This window comes from Malaclemys terrapin, chromosome 3 (genome assembly GCF_027887155.1).
Source record: "Malaclemys terrapin pileata isolate rMalTer1 chromosome 3, rMalTer1.hap1, whole genome shotgun sequence".
Lineage (NCBI taxonomy): Eukaryota > Metazoa > Chordata > Testudines > Emydidae > Malaclemys > Malaclemys terrapin.
Window position 1 is genome coordinate 166,412,148 of NC_071507.1, and position 19,337 is coordinate 166,431,484.

The 19,337-nt window shown below is 40.4% G+C and overlaps 1 protein-coding gene across 1 annotated transcript in view; it reads left to right on the plus strand.

Annotated features, from left to right (window-relative positions):
• Nucleotides 1–19,337, plus strand: part of CSMD1 (CUB and Sushi multiple domains 1) — a 1,946,356-nt gene that overhangs the window by 1,387,828 nt on the left and 539,191 nt on the right. Inside the window, exon 12 of the mRNA XM_054023823.1 lies at nucleotides 5,249–5,361. Coding sequence (XP_053879798.1) covers nucleotides 5,249–5,361 — 113 coding nt within the window. The remainder of the gene's footprint in view (nucleotides 1–5,248; nucleotides 5,362–19,337) is intronic.

Genomic DNA, 19,337 nt, shown 5'->3' on the forward strand with positions numbered 1-19,337 from the left:
TCCCGAACAAAGAGCACAAACAAAAGCCTTCCCCCCCCCCAAGATTTGAAAGTATCTTGTCCCCTTATTGGTCCTTTGGGTCAGGTGTCAGCCAGGTTACCTGAGCTTCTTAACCCTTTACAGGGAAAAGGATTTTGGAGTCTTTGGCCAGGAGGGATTTTATAGTACTGTACACAGGAGAGCTGTTACCCTTCCCTTTATAGTTATGACACCATAAAAGGAGTGAAGTTCTAGAACAGCCTTCCAATGGAAGCAATGTGGGGGGGAAAGCTAACTAGCTCCAAGACTGAGCTTAAGTTTATGGAGAAGATGGTATGATAGGACTGCCTACAGTGGCATGTGGCCCATCGGTGACTGCCAGTAGCAAAAACCTCCAACACCTGGAGATGGCACAGTAGATGGGGAGGGCTTTGAGTTACTGCAGAAACTTTCACAGGTATCTGCCTGGTGGGTGTTGCCCACATGCTCAGAGTCTAACTGATTGCCATATTTGGGGTCAGGAAGAAATTTTCCCTTGGCTCAGATTGGCAAAGACCCTTGGGTTTTTTTACCTTCCTCTGCATCATGGGGCACAAGTCACTGGCAGATTTAAACTAGTTTAAATGGTGAAATCTCTGTAACTTGAAATTTTTTAATCATGATCTGAGGACTTCAGTAACTCAGCCAGAGGTTAGGGGTCTATTTCAGGAGTGGTTGGGTGAGGTTCTGTGGCCTGCGGTGTGCAGGAGGTCAGACTAGATTATCATGATTGTCCCTTCTAACCTTAAAGTCTATAAATATATATATAAAAGCAGATAGCCTCATTGTCAAAATTATCAGTCAAAATGGAGCATATATAATCTTATCACATAAAGGAGAAAGTCTGAAACTCATTTGTGGACTATGAGAGAACACCAAAAGACTGCATTTGAATTTCTTTGCGGTGGGGTGGGGTGGGGAATATCTATGCCTTATTGGAGTTGTTGACTAAAGCATTTCCCTTCAGGACCACTCTAAACCAGGATGATTTGGAAAATCAAGAACCAACTATACTAACTAAATATACTACAGGATATTAGTTGAAACTTTGCAGTTAACCAGAAATGACTCCAATAGTAATCCCTGTTTTCCAGAATATGATTAATCCAGTTGTTGTTGGTCAGAGAAATCATTCAGAGAGAGTGCAACCAAAATAAAACAAATTTTACAAGTACTTCAACATGGATTATAATTAGAAATAAGACTAGTTTTCTGAAGAGCTGTCTTTAGTAATAACCAGTTGTGACCATGGTCCCAGTGGGGCCAGCTGAGGTCTCTCGATTAGGGTGAACTGCAAAGAATGGGGTAGATAATCCCTCAATCTGGTGGATATTAGATTTACCAAACCAGCAGAAAAAAGCTTCTTTATTACCTCATTGGTTGCCCAGAAGCCAACAACACAGTTCCCTTGAATTAACCCCGACTCGGGACTCCATCCAGGTACCCAAGACAAATATGATGAAGATTTCTGAAAATCTTATTTCATCATATAAAAGAAAAGGTTCTACCAATCCCAAAAGATCGGACACATTACCTCCTAGGTTCTTACCCAAATACATGCCTACGCCAATTATTATTCACTAAACTAAAATTTATTTAAAAAGAAAAGAGAGAGAGTATGGTTAAAAGATCAATATACATACAGACATGAGTTCAATTTTTGAGGTTCAGATTCACAGCAGAGATGGTGAGCTTTGTAGTTGCAAAGAGTTCCTTTAGAATTTAGTCCATAGGTTATAATCCAATATACAATATCACCTTCAGGGAGTACTGGCATAACTGGAATCTCAATCTGGCAACTCAAAGTTCCCCTGATTAAGTTTAAGCAGATCTGAGATACAAAGGATTGGGACCCAAACATCTTTTAAACAATTTCGAGCCTTCTTTGATAGGTTGGAGTCCTTCGGGAACAATAGGTAATTAGGGTGATTTTGAAGAAGGTCCATCACTGGTACTTAACTATACGAATTAACATAAGGCAATTGCCTGTTTCTTCACTATTCAAAGATGGTTTGCTGTACATTTCAAAGAGATGGATACAGCGATATCACATGTTTATAATACATTTAAATGCTAGGAATTAAGAGAATACAGCGTAGAGAGGGACTGTTGATTACATTGTTGACCACTACCTATATATATATATATATATATATATATATTATCACATATATATATAAAACACAAACATTATCTCCCCATATGTCTTTAAGGGTTGAATTTGAGTAATTTATTTTGCAGGATGCTTAACCCTTTCTGACTATGCATCACACCAGCATAACGGGATCAGGCAGACTAAGTGGCACCTCTTCTCATCCTCAGTTTTTGGGCAGTGCCTCTCTTCAGTAAGAAACCAGATGATAGATTCCCCTCTGAAACCTTAAAGGGGTCCTGGGAGGCTGGCTCATTACAGAAGCAACTTTTCCTCTCCTGGAATTGACACCTCCTCATCTATTATTGGGAGTGGACTACATCCACCCTGATTGAATTGGCCCTGTCAACACTGGTTCTCCACTTGCAAAGTAACTCCCTGCTCTCCATGTGTCAGTATATAATACCTGCATCTGTATCTTTCACTCTATGCATCCGAAGAAGTGAGGTTTTTACTCACGAAAGCTTATGCCCAAATAAATCTGTTAGTCTTTAAGGTGCCACCAGACTCCTTGTTGTCACTGCCTTAATGGAAATTGCACTTGTTTGTTCTAGAGATGAACTCAGTATGATAGATACATTTGAATAAAGAAAAACATTTTTAAGCTATTCACTTATTCTGTACTAGAACAAATAAGAAAAAAAAACACCTTGAGAAGCAAAGTCAATTTTTGCCTATTTCTAGTAAATGTTTAACTTCTCCTTCAAAAATATTTATCCTTTCCATGCAAACTCACTGCCCCATCAGGGTTTCTGCTTCCAGACCAACAGTGATTTCATATCTAATATATTATTAGCATTTTTGCAACTTTGGGAAAATTCCAAAAGATCCCAGGAGTAGGAGCTTACTCATTGCTAAAAGCATGATTGCTCTGGTTCTGCCTTCTAGTCTCCACAAAGACAGTGTACTAAAGTAGCTTTGGAAGACATGGATGCTAGGAGACAATAAATGATCAGGTAAGGCAAAATATTTTTTAAATGTACTAATCACATCATGTGCACACAAACATCAGTTATAACAACACGCAAATTAAAATATAACTGATTTCACAAACTTATTTTGAAAGTAATATGGCAAAGCCACATGGATATGCTTTCTAATATTTCCAAAAAGTCACCAAATTTTGGATCTGGCAGCTCAGCAAGGGAAGTAATTTGAAGAGTCAAAGCCCTAAATAATTTCAACAATTCTCTCCCTGCAACCCCCTAAGAGGTCAAATAATCTGAGGAATATTGGCAAGAAAGCTGTCGTGATGAAGCACAAGGAGAGAGAAGAGCTCTGGAAAGTTAGGGTTGATGGGATGGTACGGGTAAGGGAAAAGTTGTGGAAGTAGGAAACCCAGTGCTTGAGGATGCCACACACCACAGACAGAGCCAAATATTACAGGGGCCTCAACCCAGCCGCTAATTCTGTAGGTACATTTTTACATCCTCAGTTAATTGTCAGCACAAATAGTACTGTTTTAGATGACAGTCTACCTGATTTGCCTGCAAAATCAGGGATCTAAATGTTAGCATTTCCACCTACAAGCCTTCACCTGCAGATAATGACATGCATAAAATTAGAAGTAATTTTAAAAATAATCAGGCACAAAATGCTTTTTTTTTTTTTAAAGCTATGGAACTAATGTACTGTAGGATCCTTTGAGGAGCATTTGAGTTTTTGACTAATTTCAGTTATCTTATTTAGCTTTTCATTCAGGTTTTTGTGCTTTTGATGTAAATTTGCTGAAGTTCCTCTATTCCACATATCATTTTGGATGTTCTAATAATTAATATCCAAGTGGAGTCAAAATGAAATAGAAACTGGTCAAAAATGATTTATTTGATTGCATTAGCCTGTTCTTTTTCACAAAATGTACTTTTACATTTTTTATTTTTTTATTTTTACAAATTTGTTGATTTATTAATTGTTCAGTGAATAGTTTTCAAGAACTTACTTGAGCTATGGATTATCTGTGACTAGTTCAGGCTGCCTATTCAGTTCTGTTTCTGGTTGAAGTGAATTTCATTTCTAAATTAAATAAATCTCAGCTGTGGATCCAAACTTGCTGTCACATGAACAAAACTGTACTGTTTACTGTATTTGCTGAAAAGCAAACAACACAGAAGAGTGAACAGACTGAATCAAAACCAATTTTTAATTCAGCAACAGTTCATGTACAAGCTTTATGCAATTCAACCAGCTATATTTACAATACATTGTACTTGAATATTGACCTTCATTTAAACCTCTATTGTGATATATATGTTGGGCCAAATCCAGTCCTGGCATAGACAGGTGCATTTCCACTGAAGTCAGTTTGGCCCATTATGTTTTTGAAATTAGTTTTTCAGTGAGTACTCCCATTGACAAACTCTCTCTGCCGTTCCAAAAATATAAACTAAAACTAAAAATAAAAATATGTTTTGATGAAACTTGAGGGTTCTTTTTTCCCCTGCTTGATTATTAAGAATTTGCCATTTTCCCCATATTTTGTTGAAATGTTGTCAAATAATTCTGTTCACCATATTTATATATTGTGCACATTCAACTGTTATTTAGGAGATTATCTAAATTAATTAAGATTTACTAAGCAAAAGCTATTTATGACTGTAGTTCAGTTTCAATAATATATTTTCCCCATTCCAATTCTGAAGTCTTTCATTTTAACTCTGCAACGAAAGTTTCTTGGTATTCAGTCTTCCCTGTTTTGAGAAGAATTTTAGTTCCTTAGAGGATACTTGCCATTTTTATTGTTACCTACAGTCTTGAACACTTCAATGTATGTGTAGTAGCTTACTGAAAAACAGCACATTATGCCACAAAATTTCACTGTGTTACTTATTGTATGTTGTATTAAAGCAGTTGCCATTAAAAAGTCTACATTTGCTAACAGTTATCACACATTGCTATCTGAAATACCAGTTATTTCCTAAAAATAGAGACTAGTGTGAATTAACTACTGCCAAATGTGGACATTTTAGAAAGTAGGATAATGTAATTGTTTAAATATCATTTTAACATCAAAATATATTTTCTGTTCATCTATGTCACCCATGCATCTAGAAATGACATTATGGTTTATCCTATCTGCAGACTTACTGGCTCTAGTGTTCCTGATCTTATTGTGAGCATGAGCAACCAGATGTGGCTACATTTGCAATCTGATGACAGCATTGGCTCACCTGGATTCAAAGCTGTCTATCAAGGTATGAACCAAATTAACTTAACTCATTTACATTCATAATCTAGAATCCTTTGATACACAACAAAACATATATGTACTTTAAATGGGTTTTGTGTAATAAGGCAGCCTGTCGGTGCTAGACCAATGGACTAATAGCTAGTGCAGGTGTGGCTCTAGCCTCTTCCTGGTAGAGGGGCTGAAGTGGGCCAGACACTAAATTGGAGGGTTGTGTCCCCCCCCCGCCCATGCCACAAGACCCTGCCCTCTCCATGCCCCACCCCCGGGTAGGTCAGAGACTGAAAGCCGTAGTCGGGCAGTGCAGGGCACTGGCTGCTTGTAGCTGGTAAGAGCTGCCTGGGTTGGGGACTGCAGATCCTACACCTGCCCTGGGGAGTGTGCCCCAGCAGGCAGGGACACAGGCCGGGGGCTGCTCTCAGGAACCCCAGCCTCCTGCCTGGGCTGACTTCCCAACTGCTGCTCGAGCTGATCTCTCTTCAGAGATGGGCAGCTGAAGAGTGGCAGCTGCTACAGGGGGGCTAAGGCAAATTTTGGGGTCACAATAGCCCCCCAAGCCAGCACTGCCCCATATCTAGTGCTAAGCAATGCCTCACTGGAAATGTTGGTTCGGAATGGCTGAGAATGGGGTTGTTATAAATGTGAAAGCCAAAACTTTCATACTTGTGTGGCTTAAAAGTGAATGGAAGCTGTAGCTCTACATCACTTTTGAAAATCAGGGCACCTTTATTTAGGTTCTGAAGTACGGAATTAATTGCTTAACTTTAGATACCTAAGTTTGCAAATCTTGGTTAGTATTATCAACCTTCAAAAGAGAGTTGGGATGGGTAAAGCATTCATATTGTTTTCATACACCATAGAGGCTCTTTTCAGATTTAACAAAAGATATACAGTACCTGCCATATAAGCCACAGAATGAATGTATTTATTGTGGCTGTCAGTAATAGAAGGGTCCGCATATATAGGGGGAATATATGGTCCAGAATAAAGAAGTCGTGGAAATTCTTAAGCCCTGTACTTAGCTAAATTTATTCTGCTACTATGATAAGCAGCTAAGTGCCTGTAATGGGGTGCACTCAACCCTCGTGAGTGCCCCCTGGGCCAATTGCGTGTGCCTGCGCTCGTACTCTCTCTCCCTCTCTCTGATTATCCAAGCTCTGGGATAGAGCAGTGCCCCAGGACTCCCTTCCTGGAGACAATGTCTTTGCCCTCTTTGGCTTCCTGGCTGCATAATTATAGTTCATTTCCCCCTCTGAGGTGCTTCAATGTCCAGACCACTTCCCCCCAGTGGCTAATCGGGGGTGGGGAGAGAACTGGGTCCGCCTGCTACTCCAGGTCCCAGCCCAGGGATCCTGCAGAGAGCAGCCATCTGCTGTGTCCCTTTAACTATGCTGCACAGCTTCTCTAATTCCCCTGGGCCACTTCCACGTGGCCTCATGCCGTCTTCACCCTTACTGCAGGGCCATTTCCTAATGGAGTCCAAGCAACGAGCTCAGGGCTCCTTCTGGTAGTGCTGCCCCGTCTGGGGTTCTGTAGCTCTGTCAGCCAGCCACACACCATCCACCCTCCTACATCTCCAGCAAGGAACTGAACTGCCTCTGGTCCTGCAGCTCTACTTATACTAGGCTGCTGGACCCCGATTGGCTGTGTCCCACACAGCCACTTTAGACAGCTTGGAGGACCTCTCTACTGCCTTTTTTGGGGGGTGGGGTTGTGGAGGGGGGGGGTTGTTGCAGGGCCATGAGGCCTCCAGCAGAGAGCCTCAGAGGGTCTGGTCACAGGGCCTCTGTAACATAAGCCTTTATAACTATCTGTTTATGGACTTCAGTAATACCAGACTATGAGGCTTCTTATATATCGATTGGGTTGTTACACTCTGGCCTTAACTATATAACCTGGTATTAATATACAACAGGTATTATTTCAGATTAAACACCTTTTTATGATAACTGCAGCTCAAATTTTGCAGTTTATAACAGATCTTAAAAAATGGTATAATACCTGATTTATTCCTGTTAGTTTAGTTTACCTTAAGGACAAGAGATAGTTACTGGTATCGTTAGTGATTTCTTTAAGAGGAGCATTCTCAGTATGTCAAGCAAATTGTTCCTATCTAATAGTTACTTTGTCAAAGTTACTTTTAAGAACGTTTCAAGCTCTTATCCCAGCCTGCCTTTAGCTATTTAAAAAGGATTACTAGGCAGTAGTTATTTCTTCTTCAAGCTGTATACTACCACTAAAGGTATGTGATGCTCTGGTGCCACATAGCCTTGGGAACTTTTTGGAAACCAGTGCATATTTGGACTACATAACTGACCTAACAAGACACCAGAACTTTTGGATCCAAATTTACAAGAGGTCATGTGGCCTCCAACAGGGTCCTGATCCTGTGCACAATCAGGATTCATCTCTTTTGAAGTCTCCTGAGAAGCTGAAGGCTTTGCAGGATATAATTTATCTGGTCCTGGAATTTCTCTAGCACTGTGGAAGTCGGGTCCATTATCTGAGTCTGTTGGTGTTAGGGCAACCTTCTTGCTGAGAGGGTCCTGTGGCACGTTTAAGACTAACAGAAGTATTGGGAGCATAAGCTTTCATGGGTAAGAACCTCACTTCTTCAGACTTGCATCTGAAGAAGTGAGGTTCTTACCCACGAAAGCTTATGCTCCCAATACTTCTGTTAGTCTTAAAGGTGCCACAGGAGCCTCTGTTGCTTTTTACAGATTCAGACTAACACGGCTACCCCTCTGATTCTTGCTGAAAGTTTTTAATGGTGCCTTGTCCTGCCTGGAACCAACACTAATGTGTCTGGCATGTTTCTCTCTGTGCCAGAGGCAGCCTTGATACTTCATCTCTGCACTAACCTCTCCTCACTCCTTTTAGATTACCCCCATTTTAATCCATGAATGAGGTGACAATATTGGCAGGAACTTCCACCTGAGAAGCCTGTTACTTTTCATCTTTCGAAGGGGTCTAGAAGGGGTCGTCTTCTTTCTTTACCACCGTTTGTGAAACCACTCCCTTCTCTTCACCATTGGTCAGCATACATGACAACTTGTCTGAAATTGGATGATGATAAAGCAGGGGCTGATGTCAATTCATCTGCTACAGTGCAAGAAGTTTAATGTTTTCTGCTTCTCTTAATCACACCATCATGCCTGCGTCAGTGTCATCATCTGACAATTACACACCATTTCTGAAATAGTCAATGTGGATAGCTGATAAACACAGTTCAAGAAGAGACTCACTGTTTCTTTGGAGATCAAAGAAAAGGGGAAGATATCAATGAAGAGCTGCTGCATGCTGTTAGAGATCATAGAATCATAGCAGAATAGTGTTGGAAGAGACCTCAGGAAGTCATCTAGTCCAACCCCCTGCTCAAACCAGGACCAAACCCAACTAAATCATTCTAGCCAGGGCTTTGTCAAGCCATGCCTTAAAAACCTCTAAGGATGGAGATTCCACCACCTCCCTAGGTAACCCATTCCAGTGCTTCACCACCCTCCTAGTGAAATAGCTTTTTCTAATATCAAACCACTGCAACTTGAGACCATTGGTCCTTGTTCTGTCATCTGCCACCTCTGAGAATAGCCTAGCTCCATCCTCTTTGGAACCCCCCTTCAGGAAGTTGAAGGCTTCTATCAAATCCCCCCTCACTCTTCTCTTCTGCAGACTAAATAACCCCAGTTCCCTCTGCCTCTCCTTATAAGTCATATGCCCCAATCCCCTAATAATTTCCATTGCCCTTCGCTGGACTCTCTCCAATTTGTCCACATCCTTTCTGTAGTGGAGGGCCAAAAACTGAATGCAGTACTCCAGATGTGGCCTCACCAGTGCCAAATAGAGGGGAATAATCACTTCCCTCGATCTGCTGGCAATGCTCCTACTAATGCTCCCTCTGCTGTCTTCTCCTCTGTTTACAGCTCACTCGGTTCACAACTGACTGCTTTTTTATAAGGCTGCTGGCTCGAAGCAGTTGCCCCAGCTCAAAGCCTTCCCTCCTATCAACCTGTAGGTCCTCTCAGATGGTTCCAAGGTAAATTCCATATGTTGGCTTCTCCTCTGTTCACAGAGATACCACACCTAACCCAGAATCGGCATCTACTATCACCCGGGCAACTAATCACTTGGATCAGATGCAACAGCAGAGTTCAGTTCTTCTTTACACATTTGACTTTTTCTTCTCCACTCTCACTGGCTAGTGACAAATCTAAGGTCTCCATGGTTGGTCACTTTTCTCTATCTAACAAGGGCTTTCAACAGAAAAATGTACTTCTCAGATACAGTGAATATTCTTGTTTATTATCTATAAGCAAAATAAGATGGTGGATAGCATCCTTTCTGAAGGCCACATCATTTTTAAATGTATATTGTATGGTACGTCAGATATGTCTGCATGAACTGTGGGGTATGGCCTGTCTGTAGTGATTTAAAGCAAAATGGAAATATACCTTTGATGTTGAGGGCTTTTAAAAAAATAGATAGATAGATAGATAGCAAGATTGATTAGCATCTGCAGAAGATGGAGGAAGAGACCAAGTTTACTGCTCTGATGTTGGGGTTGACCCAAACTAGTTAAAGACAAGGAACCATGCTTCATCAATTTGCAGGAGCTTCTCTGTTTCTTTTAATCTACTACTACTACTACTACAGAAGGCTCAACTGTATCGGCAACAAAATAGGAAAGTTAAGGGGAGACATTTTAAACTGAGATTTGCTTAAAGGGTTGTTTAGCTGTGCATTAAAATTGTGCACCTAATTAGCTCAGAGCTTTCCTGAAGACATAGTCCTGACCTCTCTTTCACTTACGTCCATTTCTTCACATTCCTTTGCACACCATTTTGTCTCTTTCCCTGTGGCATTAAGTAGAATTATTACAGATTCTTGGGTATTGAAGATAATACAATGTGAATACCATGGTCCAATTTTACTCACAAAGGAAATAACAACTCTGCTCAAAAATGGATTTCCTTCTGGCCTGGGAATCTATGACTTTATTAAGGTTAGAAGTCCTGGGACATAGAAAAGGACTTTTGTTAATACTTTCTCATCCACCAAAAAAGATGATTTTGTCCCATCAAGAACATGAAAAAATTTAAATTCCACATTCTGATTTTATATCCCCTTTCTTTCCGTGTGAGATTGGTTCCAGGTTCCTGACCTAGAGAGGTGTATTTTTACTGTATCTGTCCATCTTATCAAAGATCTCTTTATTTCTTTGTGGGTTACAGCCACTGCTACTATACAGGGCTGTTCTTTGGCTTTACTGCAGCACCAAAGTTGTACCCCCTGGATGTGGTAATAGTGGCTGTATTGTTCAGACATCTGGGAATACACTGTAATATTGATAATGTTATCCCTAGACCTTCTGACTCGAGATGTCTTGCTCTACATTGTAATCCTGCGTTATTTTGCCTTGGTCCTCAGCATGGGATGTTAACAATATCTTGATTTAATGTGCCCTGTGGCGATTCAGTTTATATTGTTGCAATCCATGGAAATTCTAGTTTGAACTGATTCCTAGAAACGTAAAAGTCTTCTTTGATGGCATCATATAACCTGTTTTTCTTGTCTACTCCAATGTAATCAATTTTGGATTGTTTACAGGAAGTCTTTCAGCTTTTCTTTGTCATTGATCAAAGATACCTATTTGCCATCTCTTGATGATAAGTGTAAAATCTTCAACCATGACACTCTCAGAACAGTCTTCAAAGATTCTGTTTAACATCTTTCCACCAGTCAAAGAACCTGTTCCAGCACAGAATCTCATTTCATTGGTGACAAAGTTAATTGATTGCCCACTTTGAGCCTTTAGGGGACTTCCCTTTACTTTGCTGATCACCAAAGACAGCCTTTTTGATCACAGTTACCTCCTGAGAGAAAGGAGAAATGCAGACTTTGATGGCTCATCTTCCCATCACTATGTTCCAGAGGGACAAAATTGTCTGCATCCTTATTTGAAATTTTTACCCAAAACAGTGCCTGAGTTGTATTTAAATCAGACCATGAATTTCAAGTTTTCTTTCCAAAGCCTTAAGAGCTCCTAGATTAATCTTGGTTCCTTAATCTAGAAATGTAAGACGAATTCCAGTTCTATTTGGCTAAAACTAAGGTATTTAGGAAGTCTCTTGGATAATTTGTAGTTTATAGAGAGGAAGAGAAAGGGTAATGTCATTTGTGCCCCAATCCTTTCTGAGTGGATTAGATTATTTAAAATACCAATATATGATGAATTTTTCATTCATTCTGCTAGGCCTAGGGTGCTGCTCAGGCTTGCCTTCACAACATTTTCATATCAGAAATATATAGTACTGCTACATGCAATCTTATTCACCCCTCCTATCTCCATTTGGCATCCAGGGACAATGCTAGCTTTGAGAAGGCAGTTCTGTTTAATTAGTACTCTCCAGCCCACCTTGGTTCTACTCCTAACTAAACTTCTGCAAATGTTTGTTTATGCAAATATATATACACAGAAAAAAAATATATTAGACACCAATAATTGGCTCTTCAAGAGAGTTGCCTCTATGTATTTCTACTACCTGCCCACATTTCCCTTTTATTCAGTTATACTCTCCTAGGATTCTGGGGCTTAATGGGTAGAATTGATGTGATAGAGCACAACTCAGCCCTGTATACCCTCAGGTCCAAACATCTGGTGTCTTATGCAGTTACAAAAGGCATTGCTTTTCTAAAAGGTTTCTTAAGTTCAACTATGTTACAGGGCAGCTTCTCACACATGTGAATATGTAGTGGCATTGCTCGTCAAAGAACTATAGTTGCTGGTAACTCTTTTAAACACACAGGAATGATGTAGGTCCCATACCATAACATCTGATGTAACCTGTGGAATAGAAGATAGTACAGGCAACACTGAAATTGGAGTTGGCATGCTCACTCAGAAGGGCTGGTGGAAGCTTTGTTTATTATAAAAAGGATTAATATATAGCTGTATTTATATTACTTTTCAGTAGCATAATCAAGTGGCATGATTAGAAGGACAAAAAATACAAACGTCTTGTTTATGAAATAAGTGAAATGTGTATCAGACTGATAAAAACCATCCATCATATAGGGTACTTTGTTTTAGAGGTAATGTGAAAATGCTGATATGGGAAAAAATGCTTGGGGCGGGGGAAAGTGGTCTTATATTTCAAGACTTATAAAAGAAGGCTTGTAAATAACTGTCATAGTTTCAATTGTTCTCATTCCTACTAAATTCCCACAAGGAGAAATTGTTACTGAATTTTGATTTTTCTTTTTGTTTTATTTAATTGTGCAATATTTAAATAAAATAGTACGTTCCCTGTGGTTGCATTCCTAGGAACATATTTAATAGAATTTGAAAAATGGAGAGGATTGATATGTGGAAGCTAATTCTAGAAATGGCTGTTAACATGAAAGTAATTTCCCACATTGATTTCCAAATTTTATGTATTAAAAAGACATAAAAGTTGTGCAGACGCTGCACAAGATTCCATATGTAAAGATTGATATGACTATGCAGAAACCTTAAAGTAAGTCAGATGTGCTTTTCTTTGAGAAAATGCAAAAAGCTAATGTTTAATTCTTTACACATTCAGTATGCTTGTCAACAAAGGTCCAGAATACAAATACTATTTCTTTAAACAGATACCTGCTGTATATTTTGGGTACCTTTTCAGGTAACCTTACATTTGAGACATTTTCTCAACAAATTAAATTTCTGCTAACCTTCTCCTTTTCAGTGGCTTGCGTTTCATTTGAGATAATATGGAGAAATTGGGCTCTGGTTAGAGCTGAGGGGAGCTGTGTATAAAAGTGGAAAGAATCACTTTTTGGATACAATAGCATTATTTTATTACTTTATTGTTGTTAATTGCTTTCAATATATTATTATGTTATAATTATTTTTGGCAGCTTTATTTTCTTAAAAATTATCAGGAACTGATAATAAATTTCCCCTTATGGTTTAGCAAGTGTCTTATTCTTATGTTAAACACAATACTGCTTTATTTTGAAAATGATATTGTAAGGGTAATCTTCAGTATCTACTTTCAACTACCTAGGAAGAGAGCTCTTTGTACTGGTTGTCTATGGCTTGTTGTTTAAGAGTCCTTCTAGAACTAAAAAAATACAAATCAAACCCAAACCCCAAAAGGTCTAAATTTATCAAATCTTTGGTTAAAAAAATACTATTTGATCAGTGCTAATAAAGAATTTTTTTTTTAAAGAGGATTTCAAAATGTCTAAGAATGAAGTTTAAAAAAAAAAAAAGCCTGTCCCTGTGAGCTGAACAGTTGATGAAGCCTGTGCCTCACCCAATCACAAATATTCTTGGCTATGTTTTTTAGTAAGTTGTATTCATTATAGAAGAATATGGTTGTATCTTGGGTTACTGCCCCTAAACTGTGTAATTTTTGTATCTGAAAGTCTTCCCTTTCCCTAGAGTCTGTCCCTGAATGGCCTCACAGACAAGAGAATGGTTCAGAATCTTTCTGACCAGATCCTGAGTTACAATTCAGAGGGCAAAGACTTAAATGTACTCTATTATTCTAGAAATACATCATGATACAGTACTGAGTTTTACAGAAAGTATCTAAAAGCCTAGGTTAAAATCCTTGTTGTGTTGTAGTCAATGGCAAAATTCTCTCTGACTTCAGTAGGACCAGGATTTCACCCCACAGACTGCTATAAGTAAAAAAAACAAAAACAAAAAACTAGTAGGTTTTGTGGCTAAAGCAGATGCCTTTTTCTGTGTTGCAGGGTGATAGTCATCAATAATATTTTCTATTTGTAACAGCCATGAATTTATGATAAAACCTTGGAGTAACTTTTCATAGTATGATGTTATCAAAATGATACAAATAAAGATCCCACCACTGCAAAGTACTGAATGTCTCAACTTCCGCTGAAGTTCCGTTGTCTTCAAACGCAGTTGAGTACTCTTAGCATCTCACAAAAGTCATAGGAAATATCACTATATACAGAAAAGTAGTATGTTTTTTGGAATTTAGTATGGCATTTTATCGGGAAATAATTTGGAGACATTTTTAATACAAACCACCCCCGAAAATAAGTCTAAAATCCATCCACTTCTTAGAAGAATCCTTTTGAGCTGTTCAATTTAAATTCATCACACTCATTGACACACAATATCATTTGAAAAAAATGTACTATGTTTTACCATAGCTGTTTAACTTTTAGCAGAGGGTAAACTAAAGGAATTTTTCCTTTTGATCTTCTGCTGTATAGTAAAAACAGGGCCTTGTGTCAGACACACTAAAGAATTTGTTGAGTAAAATGCTATAGGTTTTGAACACATGTCCACAGTGTTATAGGATGTCCTTACTCAGGGCCATCCCTAAAGGGTTGTGGGGCCCGGAGCATAGGCACCAAGTTTCTAATCTGCCGGGGGGTGCTCCCCCCAGCTCTGCCCAGGCCCCGCCCCCACTCCACCCCTTTCCCCAAGGCCCCACCCCGCCCTGCTTCTTCCCACCCCACCCCCACCCCGCTTCTTCCCACCCACACCCTGCTTTTTCCCTGCCCAGTTCTGCCCCCTCCCTTGAGCATGCTGCACCCTCGCTCTTCTCCCTCCTCCCCCTGCGCCTCCTGAAACTGCAAAATATCTGATCTGTGGCAGGCAGTAGATGCTGAGAGGGAGGGAGAGGTGCTGATCGCTGGGGCCCGCCGGCGGGCAGGAGGCACTGGGGGAAGGGGGAGGTTCTGGTAGGGGGGCTCCTCCTTGTCTCACCTGCCCACCTCACCTCCCCCCCTGCCTTCTAATGATAAAGCTAGGGGGGCCCCAAAGCACGGAGCCCAGGGCGGTCGCCCCGATTTGCCATACCCAAGGGACGGCACTGTCCTTACTGGAGCACCCTCTTCCATCAATCATTTAGCCTCAATTTCCAAGATGGTCTTCCGCAGCTCTGCCCACCTTCCAACATCTTCTGAGTTGCAGAGACATAGCTCTCAGGCTTTCCTTTACAGTTCTATCCCTTCTAGGACACTCAAAGTCCAAAAAAAGTATGAAGCAACATAACCTCTTCACATTCCTCTAGGATATCTGCAGGTACCAGTCTGGCCCTGGTCCTGGCTCTGGCCAGCCTTCTCTCCCACAGTGAGAGCTCCACATCTGCTCTATCTGCTCCTTCCAGCTGAATAGGGCTTTTCTCTTTAAGCCTCTCCCTTGAACCACTTCCTGCTGCAGGTCTCTTAATTTGAGCTAATTGGCCTTCAGTAGCCCATTAACCCCTTTCTGTCTTCTGAGCTCCATATACACAGGTTCTTTTCCTACAGACAGAGGAAGTATACTATATTGAACTTTTAGCTTAGAATGAGCAGGAATTAATTTTTACTATTCTGCAGCAAAGACAGTATATGAATAATTTTGAGTGATATGCTGGAAAAGCTGCCAAAAGAATAATTCAATAGAATAGAGTTCAGTAACAATATTATATTTAAACTATACAGTGCCAAAGCCACTGGAAATGAGGAGACAGGATGACAGATGTTAATTAGCCTTCTTACAAAGAATATTGTGAGAGAGAAGGAAAAAAGAAGGGTCTTGCAAGTCCATTTTATATTATGCACCAAAACATTAAAATAACATTGTGGGTGCAAAGTCAAGCACTCAAAGGTTCCTGCAGTCAATCTATATGTACTACGCACAACAAAAAGAACCTTAAAAACTTTATTTAAACTGAAAAGTAATAACATTCTAGAATTTAGAGAGCCCGTTCAGTCACCTTTTGTGCATGCAGTATTTAAATACATGATCGGTCCGTCCTGCCTCCCTCCTTCTCCCCCTCCAGATCTCAGCATGCAGGATGGACAAAGCTTAGGGAATGAGGCAGTTGTTTAATATTTTTATCCTCCTCATTCAATGTATGGTCTTTGCCTTATTTGCTGCACATAATCTTTCATTGAACGTGGGGTCTTTTCGAAAGCATTCATCACCATAGTGGCTTTGGATATGTCTACACAGCAAAGAAAAACCTGCAACTGAGCCATGTCAGCCAACTCGGGCTTGCTGGGCTTGGGCTGAGGGCCGTTTCATTGCTGTATAGACTTCTGGGCTCAAGCTAGAGCCCGAGCTCTAGGACCCTGAAGGGTGGGAGGGTCCCAGAGCTCAGACTCCAGCCCAATCCCAGAAATCTACACAGCAATGAAACAGTCCGGCAGCGCAAGTCTGCCAAGTTTAAGTTGGCTGGCACAGGCCAGCTGTGGGTTTTTCTTCACTGTGTAGACATATCCTTTGTGTCTCACAATGTTAATGAATGTATTCCCCTGTGAGACAAAAGATTATTATTCTCCCCATTTTACAGATAGGGAAACTAGGACAAAGATAGATCCTGAGCACATGTTTTCTCAGTGTGAAAGTCAGGATTACAACTCAAGAGCAACTTGTTCCAACCCTGCACTCATTGTTCCAGTTCACATTCCCATACTGCCAGAGGCAACAAGCATCCATAGTTTCCATTGGCTTCAGTTGCACTTATGAGCAGAGCTGGGTGAAGATTTTTTACCTATTTGATTTTTCACCAAAAATTGCATTTTTCAGGCCTGGAACTATTCATCGAATTTGATTGGGGGAAAGGGAGGGGGGGACGACCTTTGAAAACATCAACATGTTTTGTTGATTCAAAATGGTGCTTCAGTTTCAAATTCGGACAATTAAAAAAAGCACGTGCGTGCACGCATACACACACACGTGCGCACGGAAGAACACCCATAACAGCCAAATTGACCTGAAAAACATCAAGGAAAAAGAGTTTTTAGTTGACTCTAAATAATATTTTCAAGTTTGCAAAAATTTCTTTCAGGTCAGACTGAATCAGATTTTTTTTTTTTTTTTTAATTTCTGTTTGGCTTCTGAACCAAAAATCCATCCTCTTCTCAGCTCTAGTTGTGAGTGAGTGCTCTGCACTACTACAGATCAGGCTGCTGGTGTCTCAAATTGGGCAGTCAGAAAATGAGGAACACACAGTGGGGACTACTTGTCAACATTTTGGTTTAAGCAGCTTTCTCTATCACATTGAAAGACTGTGGCCATGTTAGGGATACAATTGAATTCTTTTTTGTTCAATTACCTTAAGCATAAGGCTGTGATTTCTCTTCCTGCAGTTCCCTTCAGTTATTCACTCACTATCTTGCCTTGTTCTATTGTTTTATTTATTTTAACAAAACTTAAAACAACTGGAATATATCTTGCGGGAAATATAAAATCCCCAGTCTCTTAGTGGCCTGGAAGTACAAATGGGCCATCTCACAGCAGTTCTGATTCTACCATAGGCCTGAACTAAACCAATGGTCTGTGATTTCACAAAGCCTAGATATTCTTTCGCTTGACCTTTTAGGTATCCATTTGTGATAGAATTAGTTTAGTTCTGTGATAGTAATAGTACATAATAACAAATCCAATTATATAAATACAGATATAATTCTTTTGATTTTCTATCAATAGAAATGACTAACATTTCTAGAGTTTTCAAGAAGAGTATTTAATCAATCAAGCAAGGAGTCTCAAATGCCAGGTCTACAGCGTTAATGCAGTGTTGATGCTTGGTTGAATCTTAAAGCTTCAAGCTTTTCATTATGACACTGAATGGAAGCAGAGATGCCTTTACATCTGAGACTGGCAATGGATCACATTAAAATATGAATATGTTTGTCAATAAATAACTAATATTAGTGGTCATCTTATGTATATGTTACAATACTGAATGTAAACTAAATATTTTCCAGGTTATATATATTTTTTTACAAACAGAAAGGTAGTTTGAATACAATTCTCACAGTTATCCAAGCCCCACCACAGTTGATTTAACTCTTTGCCACCCGTTTGCTATATTAGAAAACCTACACCTTTACAAATTAATTAAATTAGGCTTTTGGCTTGGATGATATTGCTCTCTGTAAACTTGCAAATGAAGTCACTTGCATGGTAGGAAATGAGTGAACACTGTATAGTCTTTGAAAGAAATATATCAGGATTCAATCAAAACAAGCTGTGCTCTGGAAGATGCTTCTAAATTAGACCAAATTTTCTTTCTTTCTTTCTTTCTTTCTTTCTTTCTTTCTTTCTGTTCACATATATTCAGTTATCTCTTGACCTTTCCTCCTTTAGGCCCTGATTCAGAAAAGCACTTAAGCATACACAACTTCAAGCACATGTTAAATCCCATTGATTTCAATGAGACTTAAATATGTATTTAAGTGAATTGGTAAATTAGGAATTTTTAATTTGCAATGTGCATTTTAGCCATTAGTTACAACTACCAGTAGTCAGACTTCTACTTTGGCAATAATCAGTTCTTCACATAGTTTTGTTACCATCGGGAAATTGAATTTCACTATGATCAGGGCCGGCTTTTTTGCCGCCCCAAGCAAAAAAAAAAATCGGGGCGCCCGGAGTGGCAAAGCAAAAAAAAAAAAACCAACCTGCGGCACGGCCGGAGCGGCAAAGCAAAAAAAAACAACCTGTGGCGTGGCTGGAGTGGCAAAGCAGGGAAAAAAAAAACCTGTGGGGCGGCCAAAGCCAGGGTGCAGGGGGACTTCCTGTGCTGCAGACGTGCTCCGGCTAGAGGGGGGGAGAGGGTGGGAGCGTGTGGAGAGAGAGAAGGGGGGCGGCCAGGGCTTCAGCCTGGTGCTCGCCACGCGGCCCCGACCGCCACGCCACCTGCCTGGAGGGCTCTGTGCCGGTCCGGTCGGCGGGGAGGGAAGGACGCGGGCTGCCCTGCTGGGCTTGCTACAGACCTGGCACTGGCTGGGGCAGACGGAGCGCGCAGCCTGCTCCCAGCAGGGCGCTCGCCTCCTCCGCGCTGCCACCCCCTACAGGGCAGCCGGATCGGCGAACCAAACAAACAAAAAAAACCCCCAAAAAGTGGCTGTGCCGTCCTACGATTGGGCGGAATGCTACCCCGTAGAATCTGCCGCCCCAAGCATGAGATTGCTTGGCTGGTGCCTGGAGCCAGCCCTGACTATGATGTTATGTAAATCAACGGG